The 26,161-nt window shown below is 37.5% G+C and overlaps 1 protein-coding gene across 1 annotated transcript in view; it reads right to left on the bottom strand.

The window, feature by feature from the left end:
* The window catches only part of GRM7 (glutamate metabotropic receptor 7), an 898,068-nt gene that overhangs the window by 422,821 nt on the left and 449,086 nt on the right, over positions 1-26,161 (bottom strand). Inside the window, exon 4 of the mRNA XM_039243211.1 lies at positions 23,544-23,698. Within this exon, the coding sequence (XP_039099142.1) occupies positions 23,544-23,698 (155 nt within the window). The remainder of the gene's footprint in view (positions 1-23,543; positions 23,699-26,161) is intronic.

Here is a 26,161-nt window from a genome sequence, read left to right on the forward strand (position 1 = left end):
CATATTCAAATCCATTGTGTATGTATCTAGCAATACAGTTGGTGGTGATTATAACACACACACACACACATGCACATGCATACACACAGTTTCTACCTGCCAAAATATAAGTACAAGTATGTGAAATAAATGCCTACAAGTTAACTCATCATGGTGTTTCGATAGTAAATACCTGCCTTCTTAAGTTTCTCTAAGGTTTTGCTCTACCTACATGTTATGACATGGCCTCAGGTACAAAAATAGCTTCATATTCTGGAGGTAGGATTATTACATGTTTTAAACATTTATGCCCTTTTGCCATTTGTAACGGCATATCCTTTGAAGATACTCCAAATATATAGGTGACCATACTCTCCTTCCTTTAGGTCTGTAGTAATAAACCTGGGGAGAGGCTGCTGGAGATTCCGTGGGATGATATTTACTGACAACAGACACACTTCTAAAATACTGGCCTAAACCAATTTCATCCAGGTGTTTGCAAATACCACTCAAATGTGACAATTTTTCAGAAATCATCAATAAACTCCATTTTCTCAAACCGAATGGTCAAGCCTGACTAAAAAGTAGTATTCTGATGAAGCTGATGACATTCCTCTACTCTGAAATACTGTCTTGTTTCCAAAAAAAAATGGTCATCTTATTTTTATCCAAGCTCACTGGTCAATTTAGTTTCTCCTTTTCTCAGCCTCTTCACGTTAGAATATGCTAGCAATCACTATTTTTATAATCCCTTATTATTCTCTAAAATGCTTCTTTAAATGCCGTCTATATTTTAATTAGCCAGGAAATCAAGAGGTTTCCAGAAGTTTCTCTTAAATTCCAAATTCCTCTAATGAATTGATCATTTCATTGATCTACTTGGATGTCTAAGTATCTCTAATCCAGTGCCTCCAAAATGGATCCTGTTGCTTGTTTCCCTAAACCCATCTCAGCTGATGACAATTCCATCTCTCTTGTTCAAGTAAAGAAGTTTGCAATCACTCTTAGAGACTCATTTTTTTTTCTGTCAAAATCTTATTGGCTTCACTTTCAAATTATGTTTTTAATTGGAACACTCATTACCTTCATTGCTTCCACCCTGGTTCACCCTACTATTATCTCTCACTTAGTCTACTGTAATAGCATCATAACCAGTCTGTTAGACTTTATCCTTATCTCCATATATTCTATATTCAACCCAATAGTATTGTCTTTTTAATATGGAGGACATATCATGCTATTCCTGTACTCAAGTCCTACAAAAGTCTTCGATTTATTCATAATAAATGGCAAAATCTTTACAATGGTCTGCAAGGTCCTATATTATCTGATCATCCCATTACCTCTTGACTTCATCTCCTTTTTCCTCACTCTGCTCCAGCCTCATCAGATTCCTTGTTCCTTATATACACCAGGCATGCTCCTGCCTTAGGATAACTGTACTGTTTTCTATAGGTAGCTATAAACTCTTGTCCCTCTAAAGATATACCAAAAAGAAGCAGAAACCATCAAAACCAACTTTGTCTGAATTCTGAAGACATTGAAAGGTTTCCAGCAACCAGGTGAATGCTAAATCAAGAGAAAAGCAACTTAAAAATGTTAGAAAAGCTTTCTGACTTTTGTATTTGATTTTTTCCTATCCACTCTCTATCTCAATGGCAGTCTGGAAAACCTGAGGACTACGGGCTTCTTCAGATTCTGTGTCTCCTCCTCTCTCGGCCCCTCCCCTGCTTATGCTCTCTTTGTCTCTCTGTTCCTTCTTTGTTTATGCTCTCTCTCAGTAAATAAATAAACAGACATTTTTTAAAAAGGCTAAGGCAGAATTATACATTGCTTGATTAAACCTTGAAGTAGTGCCCCAGAACAGAGCCAATCCAGAAGACTGGGTGGTATGCTTTAATTGGATCCTGTCAAAATTTGTTAGTTGAAGTCATAACCAGTACCTTATTTAAAAATATGACCATTACAGATATAATTAGTTAAGATGAGGTCTTTAGGGTGAGCCAGAATCCAACATGACTGGTATCCTTACACAAAAAGAAAATTGGGACAGGAAGACAGACACAGGAAACATGTGAAAAATGAAGGCAAGCCTAGGAATGCCAAAGATTCTCAGAAGATTGTCAGCAACTACACAAGGGGCATGAAACAGATTTTCTTTCATATCTCTGAAAAGAAACAACCCTGCCAACACCTTGATCTTGAACTTCTAGTCTCCAGATCTGTGAGACAATTAATTGCTCTTGCTTAAGAATCTATTTTGTAGAACTTTGCTATCAGAGTCCAAATACACTAATTTACCATAAAAAAGGGCATTTTGGGGGTGCTTTTTATTTGTTTGCTTCAGCCCCTGGCATTCAAGAACTCTGTCAAAACACTAGCTGAATACAAGCTAATGGAGTAGGCATTTTAGTGAGCAACATGACAAGGAATACAGTCTTCATGTCTGGAAAATTCAGGAAGCAAACCAACAGCTGCAGCCTTCAATAATCAAGAATATCAAACCATAGAAAAGATGTAGAATCTGATTACCAGAGTTATCACATTATTATATTCAAATTTTAGCTTTCAATAACAACAACAACAAAATCACAAAGCTACAAAGAAAGAAAGACAGTAACTATCCCTTAGGAAGTCCAGAAACTGTTGAACTTACTAGAAAAGGATTTTTTCCTTCTTCTTTTTTTTGATAGTATTTTTAATAGTTTATTGTCAAGTTTGTTTCCATATAACACTCAGTGCTCATCCCAACAAGTGCCTTCCCCCATGCCCATCACCCTCCTTCCCCTCTCCGCCACCCCCATCAGCCCTCAGTTTGCTCTCAGCATTCAAGAGTCTCTCATGGTTTGCCTCCTTCCCTCTCCACAACTGCTTTTCCCCTTCTTCTCCCCCATGGTGCTTCGTTAAGTTCCTCCTAATCCTCCTATAAGTGCAAATATATAGTATTTGTCCTTCTCTGCCTGACTTATTTCGCTCAGCATAACACCCTCTAGTTCCATCCATGTTGCTACACATGGCCAGATTTCATTCTTTCTCATTGCCATGTAGTATTCCATTGTATAGATAAACCACATCTTCTTGATCCACTAGTCAGTTGATGGACACTTAGGCTGTTTCCATGTTTTGGCTATTGAGAGTGCTGCTATGAACATTAAGCCAATTGTCTTAAATGTACTGAAAGAGCTGAAGGAAACCATGGACAAAGAACTAAAGAAAACCAAGGAAATGATGGACGGACAAAATGAGAATATCAATGAAGAAATAGAATTTATATAATTTATTACCTGCTAGTATTTTTATTTACTTATTTATTATGTCTTTTAATTGTTATCTGTTCCCTCTGTGAGTGCATAATCTCCATGAGGGCAAGGATCATTCTTTTCTGGTTACCAGTACCTAACCAATACATTCAAGATAGTAGACAGTTAAGATTTGTTAACATTAACTGATAATAAACGGTTTTTTCCACATCCTACTATAGTTATGTTATATAAAGAAGCATAAGTGATGATGTGATAAAAAAGAAAGCAATTTTGGAGTGGGTAAAAGAAAGAGATAGGTACATTTATAAAGTGACAGTCTGCATGAGATAACTCAGGGAGGAAAGTTGGTAGTGACATAGTTGGATGAACAGTCAGTAGTCCTGAGAATATATTACAATCAGTTATTAGTTGGGCAAAAATCACATAACAGTCATGATTCATTTAAAGAAATAATCTCCATAGTGTAGAATGTGCTCATTCAATGAAACCCCCAATAATATCATTGGTGTAATATTTCCCTGGCCCCAAAACATGCTTATTAATATGCTTTAACATTTGGCTTTTTCAATCAAAATTAAAATTAGGTTGTCAACATTTATACATTTATAATTTCAAAATGGAAGTATATTTATTTGCAATATAAATCCATTCCCCTTGTTTTACAATTTTGTTGTCTGTCAATGAATCACAAGCTGTACTGATTTCACAAGTCTAAGAGCATTCCCTAGTTCACATTCTTCCTTCTCGGCTAATTCTTGCACAGATATTTTCATAAAATTTATAATTTTTATAAAAATTCTTGTGAAATAACCTCACTTAATAATAATATTTAACATAATAATACCTAGGGCAACACCTATAGACATATACAATGAAAATCACAAGCTTTCTTGCCTATGAACTTTAACTCTACAGTAATATGATTTACCTTACAGACTACATATATTTTAAAAGACATTATATCTACACACACACAGACCCCTACAACTAACATCGAACTTAATGTTGAGAAACTCAAATCTTCTCCACAACGATAAGGCACAAAGCAAAGGTTGTCCCTCACACTACTCATTTCCAACATCATACTAGAATTCCTTAGTAATGCAATTAGGCTAGAAAAGGAAATAAAAGTTATATAAATTGGGACAAAGATATAAAACTATCCTTATTCACAGATGACATGATCATCTATGTAGAAATCCAAAAAGAATTAACAACAACCACCATAACATAAACCTCCTGGAACTCATAAGCATTTATAAGAAAGTTGCAGAATAAAAGGTTAACATATAGAAATTAATTACTTCCCTATATAACAAAAATGAAAAGGTAAAATTTGAAATTAAAAACACAATAACATTTATAATAGCATCTAAAAATAATTAGTTATAAATCTATAAAAATAGGTATGAGGGCTATATGAAGAAAACTATAAAACTCTGATGAATGAAATGAGAGAATCACAAAAATGGAGAGATATTCCATGTTCATAAATAGGAAGATTTAATATTTTCAAGATGCCAGTTTTTTCCAACCCTATCTATAGATATGCAATCCCAATGTAATGCATTCCCAGTAAAAATCCCAACAAGTTATTTTATAGATATTAACAAACTGATTCTAAAATTGATATGGAGAGGCAAAACACCCAGAATAGTTGGCACAATATTGAAGAAGAAGAAGAAAGCTGGAAGAGTGACTCTACTCAACTTCAAGACTTAATATAAAGCTACAGTAATTGAGACAATATGGTATCTGTAAAATAATAGACAAAAAGATCATGAACAGAATAAAGAGCCCAGAAATAGTCCCTTATAAATATACTTAACTAATCTTTAACAAAGGAGCAAAGGCAACACAATAGAACAAAGATAAGATAGCCTCTTCACCAAATGGTTCAATTGGACATCTACATGCAAAAAATCACATCTAAATACAAACTTACACCCTTCACAAAAACTAACTCAAAATAGATCATAGACCTAAATGTAAACTACAAAATTATAAAACTCTTGGAAGAGAACATAGAAAAAATTCTAGATGCCCTTAGTTATGGTGATGTCTTTTAAGATACAAGATGAAAGTAACAATCCATGCAAGAAACAACTGATAAACAGGACTTCATTAAAATGAAAAACTTCTGCTCTACCTAAGAAAATATGAAGAGAATTAGAAGACAAGCCAGAGACTGGGAGAAAATATTTGCAAAGATGAATCTGATACAAAGTTCTTAGCAAAAATATATAAGGAACACTTAAAACACAACAGTAGAAACAAACAAACAAACAAACAAAAAACAATGTGATTTAATAAACAGATCAAAGACCTTAACATACAGCTCACCAAATAAAATATACAGATGGTAAATTTGTGCATGAAAAAATGATCTGTATCATATATCATCAGGGAAATGAAAATTAAAACAACAGTGGGACAGCCCTATTAGAATAGCCAAACTCTTGAACACTGACAACACCAAATTCTGGGAGGGAGAGAACAAAAGGAACACTCATTCATTGCTGGGGGGAATATAAAATAGTAGAGCCGCTTTGGAGAAAATTCGGCAGTTTCTCCAAAACAACATAGTCTTACCATATATTCCAACAATTATGCTTATTGGTACTTACTCAAAGCAGAAAAAATGACTACACAAAATCCTGCATATGGACATTTCTAGCAGCTATATTCATAACTGCCAAACCTTAGAAGCAATCAAGATGTTCTTCAGTAGTTGAATGGATACATAAACTGTGATACATGTAGACAATGAAATATTAGTCAACACAAAAATAAATGAGTTACCAAGCCATGAAAAGACATGGAGGATCCTTAAATACATATTCATAAAGTAATGAAGTCTATCTAAAAAGTCTACTTAGTATTATGATTCCAGTGATAAGACATTCTAGAAAAGGAAACACTATGGGGATAATAAAAGATCTGTGGTTGCTTGTGTGTGTGTGTGGGGGGGGGTTAACAGGCAGAGCATGGAGGGTATTAAGAGCTATAAAAGTACTCTGTATGATATTATTATGATAAGTATATATCATTATACATTTTCCTAACCCACAGAATATACAACACCAAGGGAGAAGCCTATGGTAAATGATGGACTTTGGGTGGTTATTTTGGGTCAATGTAGGTTTATCACTGGGAAAACATTGGTGAGTGATATTGATAATAGGGAAGGCTGCACATATGTTAGGGTAAGAGTATGTGGAAATATCTGTACCTGCCTCTTGATTTTGCTGTAAACCTAAAACTGCTCTAAAAATATGTCTTTTTAAAAAGCATCATTTTATAAAATCTATTCATTCAACAAGTATTTATGATAGGCAATTCTTTTACAGGCCTTTTGCAAATGATGGGTATAAAGAAGTGAGTAAGACAGATGCATGGTTAAGAATACCTTAGGCTGCATGTAACAAAATATCTAGCTTAACAGTGGCTTAAATATAAGGGCATTTTTTCTCACATGAGAAGAAATCCTGAGGTAAATAATTCCAGGATTGTTTCAACAACTTAAGTCATTATGGATCCAGGTTTTCCATCTGTCTTCTCTGCTGTCATTCTCTTCTCTCATTAAGAGGACTGCCATCATTCTAAGTATCCTGTCCTCACAAAATAACATGACAAACACAAGAAGAATGGAGGGCAGGGATTTTTCTCCTTGTGAGAAGGATGGCCACATACTATGCTTTGCCTGGGACAATTGAAATTTATGCCCTCTTTTACTTCTCATTTGTCCTGGATTTGGATAATAAATAAGTTAGACAGCTGCTGTAGTTACATGTATTTTTTTCAAGAGAGGAAAATATTTCTGAGAGGCTCCTTCAGAAAATTTTCATGGGTACTAATGGTAGGATTAGGTCACCTGCTCATCTCCTAACTGTAGGGAGAGTTGGATAAGTGAACAAGTGGCACTTTAAGCCTTCATAGCACAAGGAGGCTTCCACCCTTTGGCAAAAAAAAAAAAAAAAAAAAAAAGTGAAAAAAATGACTGGTGCATCAACAGTCAAGAGCATTGGTCATAAATTACAAATCTGCATTCTCAGAGGTAACTGGAATTTCCCCAAGCCTCACAGACTGCAGGGATAAGAGGAGTCACATTATGTAGGCCCTCACTAGCCCCACCGACACTTTCTCACGTGGTTCATGCACAGTATCTTCAAGTGTGTCACATACATTCTCACAAACAAGTCTGTCAAGTGTCTTACTGTTTCCTAGGAATCACTGTTTTTTTCCTGGATATCTTCTGGGTTCAGTGGAACTTCCAGAGCTCTGCAAACCATCATGATTTCCAGTGACACCAAGATCCATTGCTGCCACAGCAGTGCTCATGGTCTCAAAGCTATTCAGAGGTCTGGGGCAAAGTAGCAGAGAATGTTATTCTCTTCATATGGTGGACTCCTATCAGGACATTCCAAAGTATTGCTGTGAGTGTCCTAATAGCTGACAAAGTTTTTCGTAAAATGGTACTTGAGATAGTTTCAGCAATATTGTGCTTTTTTTTTAAATTTCCATGCAGAATTTCTCATGAAGAGAAAACTTGTTTTGACTTGTTTTGGACAATTAAGTTAATGTAGAAGTAAAGTGCTTCCCTTCCAAATAAAAGCATTTAAGAATAGTTTGTGAACATGCCACTCTTTCTTTGTGGCAATGCTGTACAGAATGTATTGATATGTTTATGCCATAAGATAGGAACAGCCTAGAAGGCTGAGCAAGTACATAGAGGCCATCTGTCCTGGAATTCTCCTAGAGTCAGAGCAGACTTCACATGTGTGAGCACTACTTGTTGTTGTGTTACTTATTGAGAGTTTGTCACCACAGTGTAGCTTAGCCTATCCAACTGGGACCTATTATTTTTGTACAGTCTGTTCCCTAGGGAAATCATTTGTGAATTCAATAGGTTCTGGCCTGGGAAGAGTAAATATGTCTCTTTCTTTAAACAACTAAGACTTTCTTACTAGATCAGACTCATTTTGTCTTTATTCCTTTAGAAGGGATCCTCTCTCAAAGGTCTGCTCAATTCTGAAACAATTAGATTTCTGGAGGGTGATCTGATAGTTCATCAGTATTTCTCAGGGATATTTGAAGCCATCACTTAGATTCCAGTCAGCATTCTGTGATATATAACTTAGAATAACTGATTATATGTGAAGATGCTTCATGAACAGAATAGTCACTGCAAGGCTGAGATAATGAGGTTAGGAATAAGGCTGAGGTGACAAGAAAACATCATAGGGTTGATGAGACTAATGGTCTCATAAGTGAAGAATGTAAAGATTTCACTAGAGTGATAAAGAACGGGAGAATAATTAAACAGGGACATCCGTGTGACGTAAATAGCACTTGGAAAGGATATAACTCAGAGAAGATACAAGATTTAACAAAAGGCCTGGCAGAGGCTGTCCTAATATACAATCATATTTGTTAAGGCATTTGAGTTGTAAGTTACAGAAACCCATTCTGAAAGATCCTATACAAGTAACAGGAGTCTGTAGTTGACAAAGATGCAAAGTCCTGATCCAGACTTGGGGGGCTAGCAGTGTAATATGAACTCTATGCGTTATCCTGGAGCCAAGGGTTTGAATCAGTGTCACCCATGTCACATGAGTTGACAGCAAGTAGAGTGTGGGGGTCTGCAGGTTAGAATGTGGGGGCTGTAACAAGTAGAAAGAATGGATGCAGGGTAGGCAAAAATAATAGATAATCATTCTCACAATGTTACTCCTAGAAGGACCCTTTGGGGATGATACAGTTGAAACTTTCCATCTACAGGTGAAAGATGTAAGTCTTAGAAAGTGAAAGCCCAAATGTAAGTACATTGGAAACTTTATAATTAAATAATAGTTAAATATCATTGGGATCCAAGGTAGGTCAGTTAATAAAACATTTATATCTTGGCAATGAATCATTAAAAATACATAAATATATCAAATGTTTCAACTCAAAATCCATCCATACACACACACTCACTCACTCACTCACTTGTAAATCTTCTGATGTATGATCATGATATTTTTTTGTGTGAATATGCATCACCCATTTGGCCTCCTTGTCATAATCTGGAAAAAAAAATCAACTACAAAAAATTTAGTTTTGTCATCTTTAAAGTGACACAGAAACTTAAGGGTAGTTGACCAGTAGTTAAATGCAGTATGTTTCTAGTGTTTATGATTTCCCTCCAAAACATGACCAAATTTAGCCCACAACTAACAGTTGCAAACTTACCACATCTTTCCAAGGAACTCAAATGTATCTTCTTTGAAATAGCATCCTTCTCTTTCTTTTACTCTCCCTGCACTCACTTCATTGGTTTATATGATTTTCAGGTGAAATAATTATGGTAATACATATTACTGCAGTAAATACACTGAGAATCAAAAATAGCTAGTTCTTGGTAGCTAAAAATTCAATTGGTGGGACATACTAGAGATCCAATTATTAATGGGGAGTGTTCAGGGTACTGGAGGCATCAGACAGCATATCATGCAAACAGAATGGATATATTCTTGTTTGTTTACATATTCACTGGTTAGGAAATGACTGGTGGCCAGTTAAGTGAAGCCCATTAAGAAAGAAAGCATCTATCCTCTGGGAAGCCATCTAGCCGAGGACTGTAGTTTGTTGTGAGATTTTTTATTATTGATTCAATTTCTTTGCTGATTATGGGTCTGTTCAAATTTTCTAGATCTTTCTGTTTCAGTTCTGGTAGCTTGTGAGCTTAAAGAAGATGGGGGGTGTGTATCTATCAATCTATCTGTCTACCTTCTATCTATCATCTATCTTTCTATCAAATGGAATATTAGTCAGCCATCAGAAAGAATAAAATCTTGCCATTTGATATGATGTGAATGGAGCTACAATGTATTATGCTGAGTGAAATAAGTCAAACAGAAAGACAAATACCATATGATTTTACTCATATGTTTAAGAAACAAAACAGATGAATATATGGGAAGGGGTGAAGACAAGAGAGGGAAACAGAATAGGAGGAGGCGAGATGTCAGAGAAGTAGGAAGCTCTGTACATTTCACTCACCCCCATCTCTCAAACGGAGAAGGCCTGAAGCCATAGGAGCCCTTACAGAATCCAGGAGTTTGGGAGGAACATGAGACAGGGTCCGCTGAGAAAAACTTATAGTGTGAGTGCAAACTGGGGCAGATGAAAATGGGCCGGGACCAGAGACACGTAGGGAGAGGAGGGAGCCCCCTTTGCAGGGACCTGTGGTGAGTCGAGAGGAAAAGAAAGCAACTGAAACTGCTCAAGGAACTGTCCCTGTCCTGGAGAAGAGAAAAACCTCAGCTCAGAACACAGAGTGTTCCGGTTTCTAGCTGCGCAGCTTACCTTGAGCTGGACACCCTGGTCCCGGGTGACATTGGGAGAAACCGGTCCTCTGCTCACCAGCTAGACCTGGAGGGGAGGTGGCACACCTGAAGCCTCTCCGCCACTCTTCTGGCTTGGCTGGATTCCCAGTGGGAGGTGGCCAGCTTGAAACTGCTCAGAGGGACTCGGCCTCCAGGTTTATATTTCGGACGGTATCAATGGGGCGTGCGGACTAAGATCTGGAAATAAAGCCGGACTTGGGATATAGAGCATGGCGAACCTTGGCTACGGCCACAGTACGGGGATATCGGACCCAAAAGAATGATTTGCAATGCTTGGTTCAAGAGGGGACTGGGACGCCATTTCTCTCCCCACAACCACCAAGGCGGGACCTCAGGGAGCGGCCTGCAGGATGCAGTGGAGGCTAAGACCTGCCTACACTAAACAACACCCTTCCCCGCAGCTTCCTCCACCCCCCGCCCCAGCCCAGGGCAAGACCAACATGGATGCACAGCCCTGATTAAGTCTGGATCAATTCTTTTTATTCAGATATATTTTCCCTTATCTCATTTGTGTCCCTCCCCTCTGCTGGACTTGGCACTCTGGTCACTGGTTTGCTTAAACAGTCATATTTAATCCATTCTCTGGATGTATATTCTACACCTCCACTGCTACCTTTCTATGTCTGGAGTATTCAGACTATATATTATCTCTGAGTAACATTATCTTCATTTCTTTCTCCTCACCTCTTACAATATTCTCCTCTTTCTCTCTCTGAATTAAGCCTCTTAGTCTTTCTGCCTGGTCATTTCTCTTCCAACTTCACTTCCCCCCCGCCCTGTCATTTCTCTCTTTGTACATGCTCTTCCATCAGCACTGCATACACCCGGCTCTTTATTCGTAGCGGAGAGTTCTGATTTTATGCTTTTAGACTGTCCTTTCTCTTTTGGGTTTCTCTCTCTTTTTTCTTTCCTTCTTTCATATTTTTATTTTCTTTATTTTTATTATTTGGCTTTCTTCCTTCCTCATTTTTCCCCTTCTTTTCTTTTTCTTTTTTTTCCCCCCCTTTCGGTTTGCGTGTTAGATTTGTATGTGCGTTTGTGTGCCTTTGTTTTCTGTGTGTTTGTCTGTCTATTTTCTTTCCCAGGGCTGCCTCAAGAAACAAGCCAAAGTACACATGGTGGAGAGTCCAAAATACCACTACGAGTAGGGAAATAAAATAACCAAAGTCTCAACAAAAGAGACCAAGAGACACAATTCAAAGAATATTTCCTGAAAGGACAGGCCCTAGACAGTCGAAGAGCAATCGTTAATACAGTAGTACTTGCAGGTGCAGAGTGCATAACAAGCTTTAAAAACTAACAAGAGACAGAAAGCTAGCCAAAACGACGAAACAGAAGTACTCTCCTCCAAAGAAATTCCAGGAAGAAATGACAGCTAAAAAAATGCTCAAAACAGACATAAGCAACATAACCAAACAAGAATTTAGAAAAATAGTCAGAAAATTAATCGCTCGGTTTGGAAAAGGCATGGAAGACATCAAAGAAACTATTGTTACAAACACTATGGAGCTTAAAAATAGTTGTGATGAATTTAAAAATGCTATAATTGAGATGCAAAACAAAATGGAGGCATCCAATGCACGGACTGAAGAGGCAGAGAAGAGAATAGTTGAATTAGAAGACACAATTATAGAAAAAGAGGAAGCCGAGAAAAAGAGAGATAAACTGATACAGGAACACAAAAGGAGAGTTCTACAGCTGAGTGATAATATCAAAAGGAACAATATCCATATCATAAGAATTCCAGAAAAGGAAGAGAGAGGGAAAGGCGCTGAAGGGTACTTGAACAAATTATAGCTGAGAACCTCCCCAATCTGGGGAAGGAAACAAACATTGAAATGCAAGAGGTACAGAGAACTCTCCTCAGACGTAACTTGAATAGATCTTCGGCATGACATATAGTGAAACTGGCAAAATATAAGGACAAAGAGAAAATTCTGAAAGCAGCTAGGGATAAAAAGGCCCTAACATACAAAGGGAGATCTATCAGAGTGGTTACAGACCTATCTACTGAAATTTGGCAGGCCAGAATGGAATGGCAGGGAATCTTCAATGTGATGAATAGAAAAAATATGCAGCCAAGAATCCTCTATCCAGCAAACCTGTCATTCAGAATAGAAGAAAAGATAAAAGTCTTCCCGAATAAAGAAAAATTGAAAGAATTCATCACCACTAAACCAGCTCTACAAGAAATTCTGAGGGGGACTCTCTGAAGGAAATGTTGCAAGGAATGCAAGGTACCAGAGACACCACCACAAGCATGAATCCTACAGAGAACACAGTGACTCTAAACCCTTATTTTTCAATAATAACACTGAATGTAAGTGGCATAAATGCTGTAATCAAAAGACATAAAGTAGCAGAATGGATTAAAAAAACAAAATCCATCTATTTGCTGTCTACACGAAACTCATTTTAGACCTGAGGACACCTTCAGATTGAAAGTAAGAGGATGGAAAAATATATATCATGCTACTGGAAGTCAAAAGAAAGCTGGAGTAGCTATACTTATATCAGACACACTGGACTTTAAATGAAAGACAATAACAAGGGCTGAAGAAGGGCATTATATAATAATAATAGGTTTATCCATCAGGAAGAGCCAATAATTATAAATGTTTATGCACTGAATATGGAAGCACCTAAATACATTAAACAATCACAAACAGAAACAATCTTATTGCTAAGAATGTGCTAATAGCAGCAGACTGTAATCCTCCACTTAGAGCAATGGATAATCAACTAGACAGAAAATCACTAAAGAAACAATAGACTTGAATGACACATTGGGCCAGATGGATTTAACATATATTTAGAACTCTACATCCTGAGGCCATGGAATTCACTTTCTTCTCAAGTGCTTGTGGCACATTCTCCAAGATAGATCACATACTGGGACATAAAGCAGCCCTTGGTAAATATAAAAGAATTGAGATTATACCTTGCACACTTTCAAATCACAATGCTATGAAACTTGAAATCAACCACAGGAAGAAGTCTCAAAAACCTCCAAAAACATGGAGGTCAAAGAACACCCTACTAAAGAATGAATGAACAAATCAGGCAATTAGAGAACAAATTAAAAAATATATGGAAACAAATTAAAATGAAAATACAACAATTCAAACTATATGGGATATGGCAAAGGCAGTCCTAAGAGGAAAGTACTTTGCACTACAGGTCTATTTCAAGAAATTAGAAAAAGTACAAGTAAAAATATAACAGCACACCTAAAGGAACTAGAAGGAGAGTAACAAGAGCAGTCCAAACCCAGTAGGAGAAGAGAAATAATAAAAAATTAGGGCAGAAATAAACAATATAGAAACAAACAAACAAAAAACCAGTTGAACAGATCAATGAAACCAAGAATTGTTTTTCTGAAAAAAATAAACAAAATTGACAAACCTCTAGCCAGGCTTCTGAAAAAGAGAGAGAGAGAGAGAGAGAGCACCCAAACATATAAAATCATGAATGAAAGTGGACTTATTGCAACCAACACCTCAGAAATACAAGCAATTACCAGGGAATACTATGAAAAATTATATGCCAACAAACTGAGCAACTTAGACGAAATGGACAAATTCCTAAACACACACATGCTACCAAAATTCACATGGGAATGCACATAGAAAATCTGAACAAACGCATTACTAGTGAAGAAATTGAATCAGTTATCAAAAATCTCCCAACAAATAAGAGCCTTGGGCCAGATAGCTTCCCTGGGGTATTCTACCAGACTTTAAATCAGAGTTAATACCCATTCTTCTCAAGCTATTCCAAAAAATAGAAGTAGAAGGAAAACTTCCGGACTCATTCTACAAAGCCAGCATCACTTTGATTCCCAAATCAGACAGAGACCCAGCAAAAAAAAAAAAAAAAAGAACTACAGGTCAATATCCTTCATGAATACGGATGTAAAAATCCGCAATAAGATACTTGCAAATCGAATTCAATAGCACATAAAAAGAATTATGCACCATGATCAAGCGGGATTCATTCCCGGGTTACAGGGCTGGTTCAACATTTGCAAAACAATCAATGTGATACATCACATCAACGAAAGAAAAGATAAAAATCATATGATCGATATGATACAGAAAAAGCATTTGACAAAATACAGCATCTCTTCTTAATAAAGACCCTCGAGAAAGTCGGGATAGAAGGAACTTACTTAAACATCATAAAAGCCATCTATGAGAAGCCCTCAGCTAACATCATTCTCAATGAAGAAAAACTGAGAGCTTTCCCCCTGAGATCAGGAACACGACAGGGATGTCCACTCTCACCACTGTTGTTTAACATAGTGCTGGAAGTCCTAGCATCAGCCATCAGACAACAAAAGGAAATAAAAGACATAAGAATTGGCAAAGAGGAAGTCAAACTTTCACCCTTTGCAGACGACATGATACTCTACATAGAAAACATGGCAGACTCCACCAGAAGCCTACTAGAACCGATCCAAGAATTCAGCCAAGTTGCAGGGTACAAAATCAACGTACAGAAATCGGTTGCATTTTTATACACCAACAATGAAGCAATAGAAAGAGAAAGCAAGAAACTGATCCCATTCACAATTGCACAAAAACCATAAAATATCTAGGAATAAACCAACCAAGGATACAAGAGATCTGTATGATGAAAACTATAGAAAAATCTTGAAGGAAATTGAAGAAGACACAAAGAAATGGAAAAACATTCCATATTCATGGATTGGAAGAATAAATACAGTTAAAATGTCATTACTACCCAAAGCAATCTACACATTCAATGCATTTCCAATCAAAATTGCACCAGCATACTTCTAGAGTATGCTGTATGTGCTGTATGGAACCACAAAAGACCCCAAATAGCCAAAGTAATATTGAGGAAGAAAACCAAAATGGGAGACATCACCATCCCAGAATTTAGCCTCTACTACAAAGCTGTCATCATCAAGACAGTGTTGTATTGGCATAAAAACAGACACATAGACCAATGGAATAGAATTCAGAACTCAGAACTGGACCCAAAAGTATACAGCCAACTAATCTTTGACAAAGCAGGAAAGAGTATCCAATGGAAAAAAGACAGCCTCTTTAACAGATGGTCCTGGGAGAACTGGACAGCAACATGCAGAAGATTGAAACTAGGTCATTTTTTCACACCATACACAACAATAAAATCAAAATGGATAAAGGATCCGAATGTAAGACAGGAAACCATCAAAACCCTAGAGAAGAAAGCAGGCAACAGCCTCCTTGACCTCAATCACAACTATTTCTTACTTGACACATCACCAAAGGCAAGGGAATCAAGAGCAAAAATGCACTATTGGGATCTCATCAAGATAAAAAGCTTCTGCACGGCAAAGGAAACAATCAGTAAAACTCATAGGCAACCAAAGGAATGGGAAAAGATAGTTGCAAATGACCTATCAGATTAAGGGCTCGTATCCAAAATCTATAAGGAACTCACCAAACTCCACACCAGAAAAAGCAAATAATCCAGTGAAGAAATGGGCAGAAGATATGAACAGACACTTCTCCAAAGAGGACATCCAGGTGGCCAACAGACATATGAAATGATGCTCAGTGTCCCTCATCATCAAGGAAATACAAATTAAAACCACACTGAGATACCACCTCATGCTGATCAGAGTGGCTGAAATTAACAAATCAGGAGACTATAGATGCTGACAAAGGTGTGGATAAATGGGCGCTCTCCTACACTGTTGGTGGGAATGTAAACTGGTGCAGTCCCTTTGGAAAACAGTGTAGAAGTTGCTCAAAAAATGAACAATAGAACTCCCCTAAGACCCAGCAATAGCACTGCTAGGAATTTACCCAAGGGATACAGGAGTGCTGATGCATAGGGTCACATGGACCTCAATGTTCATAGTAGCTCTCTCAACAATAGCCAAAAACATGGAAAGAGTCTAAGTGTCCATCAACTGATGAATGGATCAAGATGTGGTTTGGGGTGCCTGGGTGTCTCAGTCAGTTAAGCGTCCGATTTCGGTTCAGGTCATGATCTCACGGTTTGTGTTTTTGAGCCCATCATCTGGCTCTGTGCTGAAAGCTAGCTCAGAGCCTGGAGCCTGTTTCTGATTCTGTGTCTTGCTCTCTCTCTGGCCCTCCCTTGCTCTCGGTCTCTCTCTCTCTCTCTCTCTCTCTCTCTCAGAAATAAATAAAAACATTTAAAAATTTTTGCAGAAAAAAAAGAAGCTGTGGTTTATCTATACAATGGAATACTACATGGCAATGAGAAAGAATGAAATCTGGCCATGTGTAGCAACGTGGATGGAACCGAGGGTGTTATGCTGAGAGAAATAAGTCAGGCAGAGAAGGACAGATACCATATGTTTCCACGTATAGATGCATTAGGAGGAACTTAATGGAGGATGATGGGGGAGGAGGAGGGGAAAATAGTTGGGGAGAGGGAAAGAGGCAAACCATGAACAACTCTTGAATGCTGTGAAAAAACTGAGGGCTGATGGGTGTGGGGGAGAGGGAAAGGAAGGTGATGGACATGGAGGAGGGCACTTGTTGGGATTAGCACTGGGTATTATATGGAATCCAACTTGACAATAAACTATTTAAGGGAAACTAACAATGATACTTTATAAAATATTTTATTTTATTTTATTTCATTTTCAAGGGTTGAGTGCATTTTATTTATTTTTAAAATTTTTTTTATTTTATTATTTTTTTTTACAAATAGTTTATTGTCAAGTTGGTTTCCATATAACACCCAGTGCTCATCCCCACAGGTGCCCTTCTCCATGCACATCTCCCCCACCACACACCCATCAGTCCTCAGTTTGTTCTCAGTATTCAAGAGTCTTTGATAGTTTGCCTCTCTCCCTCTCCCCCACTATTTTCCCCCTTCTTCTCTCCCTTGGTCATCTGTTAAGTTCCTCCTAATCCCCAATAAGATACTCTTAAGGGTAGAGAACAATTAGAGGATTGATGGAGGGAGTTGGTGGAAGATGGGCTAAATGAGTGATGGCTATTAAGAAGGGCATTGTTTTTGAGCACTGAGTGTTGTCTGTAAGTGATGAATCACTTAAGTCTCCTTCCAAAGTCAATATTGCACTATATGTTAACTAAAATTTAAAGAAAGAAAAAAAGAAAAATCTTCCTAGAAAGCAAGCAAGGAAGCATCTATCCTATGAGACAGGAAAAAGGCATGGCCCAAAACCTGGGCCTTTTTACACATAAAGGGAATTGTTCTCAGCTCTCCTTAGTTATTTACATTTCAGATTTCTCTGTTTACATTTCTTACCACTTGCTCAAGGCCAACAGTGTCTAATTTAAACAACACAAGATGAAAAATGAGTTGGTGTTTTTCTTCACACACCTATTTTTCTTACACCTGTGATCTACTCACCGTCTCTCTCAGTCTGTTCTGTGAGTAGAAACAGTACAGTTCGGAAAGGACATGCCCACTGGAGTATCTAAGACAAAATGAAGCAGGCTTATCATGCTTCCTACTTTCTGAGGAGTCAGAGCTGAGGCTTCCCTTGTGTGTTTGGAATACTCCAGCAAGTCACTAATTAAGCCCTGGTGCCAGTGCTGCACAGAAAGTCTCTCCAAACTTGAAAAGAAAGGCAAGACATACGAAGAATGCAAGAGGTCCTCTGAAGGCAAACGAGGAAAAGTGTGCAAGTCCACTTTGAAATTCCTGGTGAGATCCTGGAGATCCTGAGAGATCCTGAAAGTGACCCTTCTACTGAATGTCTTAGAAAAAAAGTCAAAGACAAACCATTTTGGAAGATTTTTTCCCCCATCCTAAGAAAACTTAACATTCACATAAAAATGCAGTCACTTGCATATGCAGATATTATAGATACTTTCAGATACAATAGACAAAAACACAAACTTAGCTTTTAAAAAATTCACTATGTGGGGCGCCTGGGTGGCTTAGTCGGTTAAGCGTCCGACTTTCACTTAGATCATGTACTCGCGGTTCGTGGGTTCGAGCCCTGCGTCGGGCTCTGTGCTGACTGCCAGCTCAGAGCCTGGAGCCTGTTTCAGTCTGTGATTCCCTCTCTCTCTGACCCTCCCCTGCTCTCTCTCTCTCTCTCTCTCTCCTAGAAATAAATAAAACATTTAAAAAAATAAATAAAAAATAAAAAATTCACTATGTGCTGGGTCCTTACTAAATGCAAAGGGAGTAGAAACAAAGATGGATAATCTCCCGGAAGCCACAGGCTGTAGGCACTGCCCTTGAGGTTCAGATTCTAGTTTTAAGTGCCTCAGGTGAGCATGGTATGTTTTGTGTTTGCAGAAAAGGGGTATATAGCACATTCTGGACTTGGGGAGTGATGAGTTTGCTTTTGATGGGTAGACTAACCCTGGGAAAATCAGGCAGTCTTTTGAAAATGTTAATGATTTGATCTATAAGGAAGAACAAATTATTTTCCAGAGCAGTAAGAAATAGAGAAATGGGAAACCTTCGTGGGTTTTAAGCAGTGAAAGAATCTGTTATGGATATGAGCCAGGAATCTAGGGTAGGCTACAAAGGCTTCAGCCATTGACTTGCACCCACAGTCTGCCAATCTTTTTTGGACCTGTATTGTGTCCTGGTCTCTCTTCTACCTTAGTAACTCCATCATTTACCAGCTGGTTTTTAGGGGGAAAACATAAAAAATATTCTAATATTTTCTTGTTTACACTTTTTTTTTATCACCCATCACTTCTAAATAAGGGCAAGGAACTGGTCTAGACTGTCATTTGCTATATCTCACTGTTTAGGTTGGTGCCTGATACCCTGCTAGAGTTTATAAATATTTGTAAAAGAGTCAATAAAGCAATTGTCATGACACTGAACACAAAATACTCTCACTGCTCTCTTATTAAACCAGTGATAGCTCCAAAAGGCATATGCATTGCTCAGAAATAGCATTGTGGTTTAGGGAAATGTTTTCTATCTAGTCATTTTCTTCCTTTCACCTACAAAACCTTGTGATATGTGTGGTACATTCTAGGTAATCAAGGAAGGCTAAAGTAGGACACATCTAAATTGCAGCCAGAAATATTTTAGTTCAGCTCTTCATAGCTTTGATCTCTGGTTTTAGGAAAAATATAGAATTCATTTCAGCCTTGAATTTAAAAAGCATGAAATAACCAACTTTTTATGCCAGGTCCATAGCATTTTTTTTGTCTCTCCTACAGAGATTGCAGATTTAATTCAGGAACCAAGCTGTTCCACAGACACATTTGAAAACATCACCAATAGTCAGAGCCATTATAGTTAGCTTTGAATATCTATCCTTCATTACACTAGCTCCCTAATGTTAATGATTATAGCAGAGATGAAAAGATACTGGTCCATGATCCCCGTTGACTATAATTAGAGAATGCCTTGGACAGCCTATTCTCAGAGAAGCAGAGCACTCTGTAGGGCAAAGAGTTGAAAGCACCATGGACATTTTTTGCTCTGAGGCCTTGTTGGGGGCTGGAGAGATGACAGAGAATCTTAGTTAATGGGGCAACAGAAGAGAGGAAAATGCCAGAGATCCCTTGGCTCATCAGACAATTCAGAGACACTGAAAATTACAGAAGTGTTTTGGCTCAGGAGCTGGAGGAGAGCTGCCAAGCTGTGGAGACGTTCTCCAGATATCCTGTGAATGTTGGGCAGCGATCAGGGCCACGGCTGACCTTTCCTGGGCACAATTCCTATCAACATCAAATTGAAAGGGGGAAGAACAACACACTTGGCTAGCAAACACAGAGGCCCTTTCTTGCATAAATGGAGAATAAATACAGATAGAAGATAAAAGAAGATGAGAACTACTCTCACAAAGGCCATGTGCTTGCTAGCAATTTAGCCTAAAGCAATTTATTGTTAATTATTCATGCAGATAGAGAAAAGACCAGCCAAAATTTCAGATCTTTGCTGAACATGTTCAAAATATAAATCTACAGGATAGAAACATGTTGATTATTGATTGCCTTTTTCCTGTTTACATTTGTACATACAACACTATAAAACACAAAGATACAGGGATATAGGAGTATTATAAATATTTGTAGGATGTTCTACGACAGTAATCAATATGGAATATTTATCAAAAAGAAAAACATTAGACAGGAGAGGAAAACTTATTTGCTGATACAGAAAATGTCCAATTTTGTTAGTTCCATTTGAGATATTTCATAGCTTGCTTTACAAATCTGAGCACAAGTAAATGCATTTCTTTTTGCGCTTCCTTAGGAGTGTGTCACTATAAATGCACAGCCACAATCTTGATGTTTCATTTCCTAAGTAAGCAAATCTAGGCTGTTCTTTGTAGCAATGCACAGACAATATGGCTAGACATAAGCCACACACACCAGCAACAACAAAAACAAAAACAAAAAACAAACAAAACAAAACAAAACAAAACAAAACTTATTTTTATCTGGTTAAGAATAGAGAGTTCTGTACAAACAGTTGGTGCTCTATCATTTTCCAATGTTAACAATCTCTTTCTCTCTTTCAATTCATTGTTTGGAACAACCCCTCCCCAACAGAGAGATATAGATACAAATGATATAAATACAGACTTAGATCTAGATATAAATATAGATATAGTTAGGTTTTTGCATACGTAGGATGCTGTTTTGTGTCTGATTTAAGAGTTTTGTATATCATCCCTCTCTCCTCCCCAAAAAAGAAAAAATGTGTATCCCTAAATACATAGTAGAAAAATTTTTTTCAAGAATTTATATAAACTTCAAGATACTTAGTAATCTCTAAATATCATGAAACTGGAGTTAGTAACCATGGAGTATAGGCATCCATGTCTATGCAGCATCTTCAGTCGAGGAAGGAAGGACCTCACTCCTTTCTTGCTTGCTTTGACTCTCACCTGACTCTTACTTCTCCATAACATCACCTGAGTCAACTTTCTAACCCCCTTTGATCACATTCCACTTTCCAGACCTTGCTCCAACTTTCAGAATAAAGAACACTTTTCTTAGTGTAGTTTCAAGATCTTTCATAATTCAACTCTGGTCCATTTCTCTGCCATATTTTATGTCAGGAACTCAGATAGTCTGTGATTCCTCCACCCATCTCAGCATCCAACACTTAAAATTCTGTTTGAGTATCTGCCATACGCAGTCCAAAGGCGTGCATAACAGATATGTTTGTAGACAGAGACAAGTAAAGAGGTGCTACAGTAGTAGGGATCATGAAGGATGCCACAGAAGCAACAGAAAAGGCATCTAACCCAAACTTGGGTGAAGTAGAAGGGTCATATGTAGCTTCCAAGGAAAATTAATGTATAAGCAAAGTCCTAAAGGATAAAACTAGGAGTTAATCCGGCCAATAGTTCAGTGAATGGAACTCTAGGAGAGAAAAGGGTTTTCCCAATGCCCTGTAAGTGGGAACGGTTTTTAAAAAATCATAAGAATTTCAGGATGGCTATAATGCAGGGCTGTGCTGTAGAATGAATTATTTACTGGTATCCCAGTGTGCCCTGCTCCTTCACTCTTCTGTTCCCATCCCCCCTGGGTTGGGAATGGATGGTGTTCTCATCTGCCTGAGGCATTTCAAGTCATCACTTTACTTTCTCTCAGGAATATCCCCCAACTGCAACATCACCACTGGAGAGAAACTTCCACAGTATCTCCTTTGTGCCCTGTGGTATCTATTCCATATTACACATACAAGGTTTCTCATGTTACCTAGCCAATGGCTATTTTTGACACCTTCTCTCAGCTCTGCATGCTTTGAAAGTAAGCATTTTGTCATCTTATTTTTTAAACTTTCAGAACAGAGCAAGACATACAGTGGATACTCAAAATTTTGAGTAAAAAGGAGTGGAGATAGTTAATGTTATCTTTTATTTTTGCAACGCATCTGCAAATGCACTGGTCCGTGTTGTAAGATAAGCAATCTTCTCAGGACATGTACTAGCGAATGAAATGAATTCAAAGCCTCCCAATGAATACATGGGTGACTCATGGGATCTTTATCTCCCCCAGATAACATAGAAAGTCAACAGTGACTAAACCACAACCTGGCTTGTTTAAAAAGGTCTCCATAGACCAAGCAGCCTTCTGGGGAGAATAATTAATTATATTGGAGTGGAGGCAGAATAGAAAGAAACGGAAATATTTGATCCCTTTTTGAGTGAGAAGATAGAGGCTTTTTTAATGTGCAAAGCAAGCATGTTTTAGGGAATCTTTGGAGACCTGGCCCATCAGAAAAGAAACATAAATCAGGATACTAGTGGAATAGTTCCTTTTCTTCACATTATCTTCTTTTCAAAATGACTTTTCTTTTCAAATTAAAGGAGAACATAAATTGTAATCAGCAATTTTGTTAGATCAGAAGGATACCAATAAACACCTCTCCTCTTTCTTCCTCTTATAGACTCTTTGTAGCAGCAAGGGAGGCAAAGGAAAAGAAAGGGGGCAGTGATTTAGGAAGGCAAAAGAAAGTGAGAACAAAAGGGACCCATGAAGTCAAGGTGATGGTGCCTGAGAGAGGTGGTGTGCAGTACAATGCTGGGGGCCGGAAGACACTCCATGAGGTAACAAAGGAAAGGATCTACGGAGTTATTCTGCTACAGAAGTAATGGATAAATTGCAAAGGAATAATATTCTTTCAAAAAAAATACAGTTCATGTATGTACACTTGGATTGTGTTATTATTTGACTTATTAATGGTAATACTCTTCTCTCAGGAAGCTCTGGTGCCATAATGAAAAAAATGTGGATTTTGATATTATAAAAATACATGATCTCTTCAAAAGAGAACTGTCAACTAAAATAACAGACCAGATATATGGCCTAATCTGCATTTCATGGCTAGAATTTGAAATCACACTGCATACATTATGTAAAAACACCAAACCCTCAAAGAGACACATGATTTAGCCATCCTGCATGGCCCAAACCAGTCTCTTAGCATATTTTACAATGGACAAAACCCATACCTTCCACTGTTGCTCGCTTGGGCTGAATGGTGATGGCTCCTTCTGCAATATCTTCATGCTGGTGCAGTGGGTTTATTTTGGATCCCCAGCTGTCTGATCCCACCCAAAGAAAATGGCCCACTTGGTCAGCTCTTTTGGCTGCTGCAAGGATCTGCCTGTGAAAAACAACAGGAAAAGTTATATTAATGATAAGGAGCAGCTACTGAATGTATATAAAATAGGAATGAAGCAGAAGGAAAGCAAGTTACCAGTTTTCAAAAAGGAAGTAATCAATGGCAAAAAAAGAAGTATGTCGAAGGATTTATATCTTTGCATATATAAAGAGATTTTATAAACCACTAAGAAAATTGATCACAACAGCATGAAGAAAATAGGCAAGAAACAGTAAAAGATAAATGATAAAAGGAGAAATATAAATAACCCATAAGCTGGAGATACATACTCATATACATTAGAAAGGAGGGAAAAGTAAATTAGGGGAAGATATCACATTTGCTTCTCATGTTGACCAAAAGATTTGATGTTTTTTGGGTCTGAGCATGGGGCTGGAGAAATGAGTGTTTGCATTCACTGCTGGTGGTATATATAATTTCGGGAAAGCAACATTTACTTTAAATTAAGGGTCTTAAATTGTTCATTCAAATTAACAAGCATGTCATACTTGAAAATTTTACATCCCAGGTTTATAAATAAAAGTGGTATATAAATGGAGCACCTGGGTGGCTCAGTCAGTTAAGTGTCTCGGCTCAGGTCATGATCTTCTGGCTCGTGAGTTCAAGCCCTGTGTTGGGCTCTATGCTGACAGCTCAGAGCCTGGAGCCTGCTTCAGATTCTGTGTCTCTCCCTCTCTCTCTCTGCCCCTCCCTTGCTTGTGCTCTGTCTCTGTCTCTTTCTCAAAAATAAACAAACATTTTTTTAAAAATTTAAAAATAGTATATAAGTAACAAGGGCAACAAGGCAAATAAAACAAAATGAAGACTCATCATTTATCGTACAGTTATTACAATATATTTTTTGTGTGAAAAAAAGAGATGGATAAGGGTGCTTGCCTTTGTAGAACAGAGGAAGCTACAATTAAAACTCCTTTGGTGGGTCATACCCCAGGAGAAGTGATTTGTTTGCTTCTCAAAACTTGGAGGTACCAAGTGTCGCATTCTTTTTCTTCCAGGCAGAAAATGAAATGGAAATTTCTGATTAAAATTGTAAAGAATAGGTTCTGATATTGTAAACATCCAAATACTAGATAGAAGGCTATGAATGAGAAATGGTGAATTAAACATGAGGGGAAGGGTGATAAGTTAAATTTATCACTAAGAATTGAAATGGTAAGACCCTCTAGGAAATTTAGATTTCTGCTTACAGAATACTGGAAACTAAAAGAGTGTCTCTCCAGGTAGAAAATAGCTTTTCTGGAAAAATCTGGACTACCCTAGATGAATAATTCTATATACTGCCATAGACAGACCCTCTAATGGGATGGCAACTTGGATGTCTGACCAGTTCACTGAAAGTCCATTCAGGTGATATGCACTGTCCATGTACCAAGAACTCTTTGGTCTCTCAAATGGAAACTGCCAGAAATCACCCATAATTTCAGAAAATCTCCAATGTTAATTAGAAACCAAATAAGTTAACATAAAAAAAGGAAAATGATGTGTATTGGAGCAAAGAAATACATAAAAAAGAACAAAAACAAATATATTTAAATAAGAATGATCATATCTATCATGTCTGTAATCAAGAACGAGATAACATAGAAAATAAAAACCAACAATAAGAAATAGCTTTTAGTTACTAAAATATAAAATATGTAAGGAGAGAAAAAGAAAAGAGTGAAGCAAATTATTCAGAAAGCAAAACAGCAACAAAAAGGTAGAACATACTTCAGAAAGTGTAAGAGTCTTAAAGAATGAATCTAGGGACACCTATATTCAGCTCATAAAATTTCTAGAACAAATGTACAGAGAAAACAGAGTGAAATTTTTTAACAATGTATTTTTAATGAAGAAAATTCCAATAAATTGATAGTATGAGTTTCCAAATTTAAAAGTCTCATTCAGCAAAATAATGGGGAAAATTCAAGCATGTCACACAATTTAAAATTTGGGGGGAAAAATGAAAATATCCTAAAAGCTTCCAAAAAAAGAGTAGGACACAGGCAGAAAAGTAAGCAGAATATCACCAACATCTTAGTAGCAAAGACAATCACACACACAAAAACGAACCAAACAAAAAGATGATGGATAGTGGAGCAATGCCTTCCAAATTCCGAGGAAAATATATTTTATAATCTAAAATCCAATATTTAACATACAAATAATTAGCATATATGTCCTCTAGAACTTGCAGACTTTTCTATCCCAAATTAGAACCTCCAGCTCCCTGCAAGTTATAAGTCCTACAACTCATTAGTCACCATTGCTTTGACTGAAAATTCTTATATGCCAGGTTATCACGTAATGAAAAATAAATATGAAGCGGGGCACCTGGGTGGCTCAGGCAGTTGAGACTCCGACTTCGGCTCAGATCATGATCTCATGGTTTGTGAGTTTGAACCTCACATCAGGCTTGCTGCTGTTAGTCTGTCAGCTCTGAACCCACTTCAGATCCTATGCCTC

Source organism: Hyaena hyaena, unplaced genomic scaffold (genome assembly GCF_003009895.1).
Source record: "Hyaena hyaena isolate Hyena2069 unplaced genomic scaffold, ASM300989v1 scaffold_223, whole genome shotgun sequence".
NCBI lineage: Eukaryota > Metazoa > Chordata > Mammalia > Carnivora > Hyaenidae > Hyaena > Hyaena hyaena.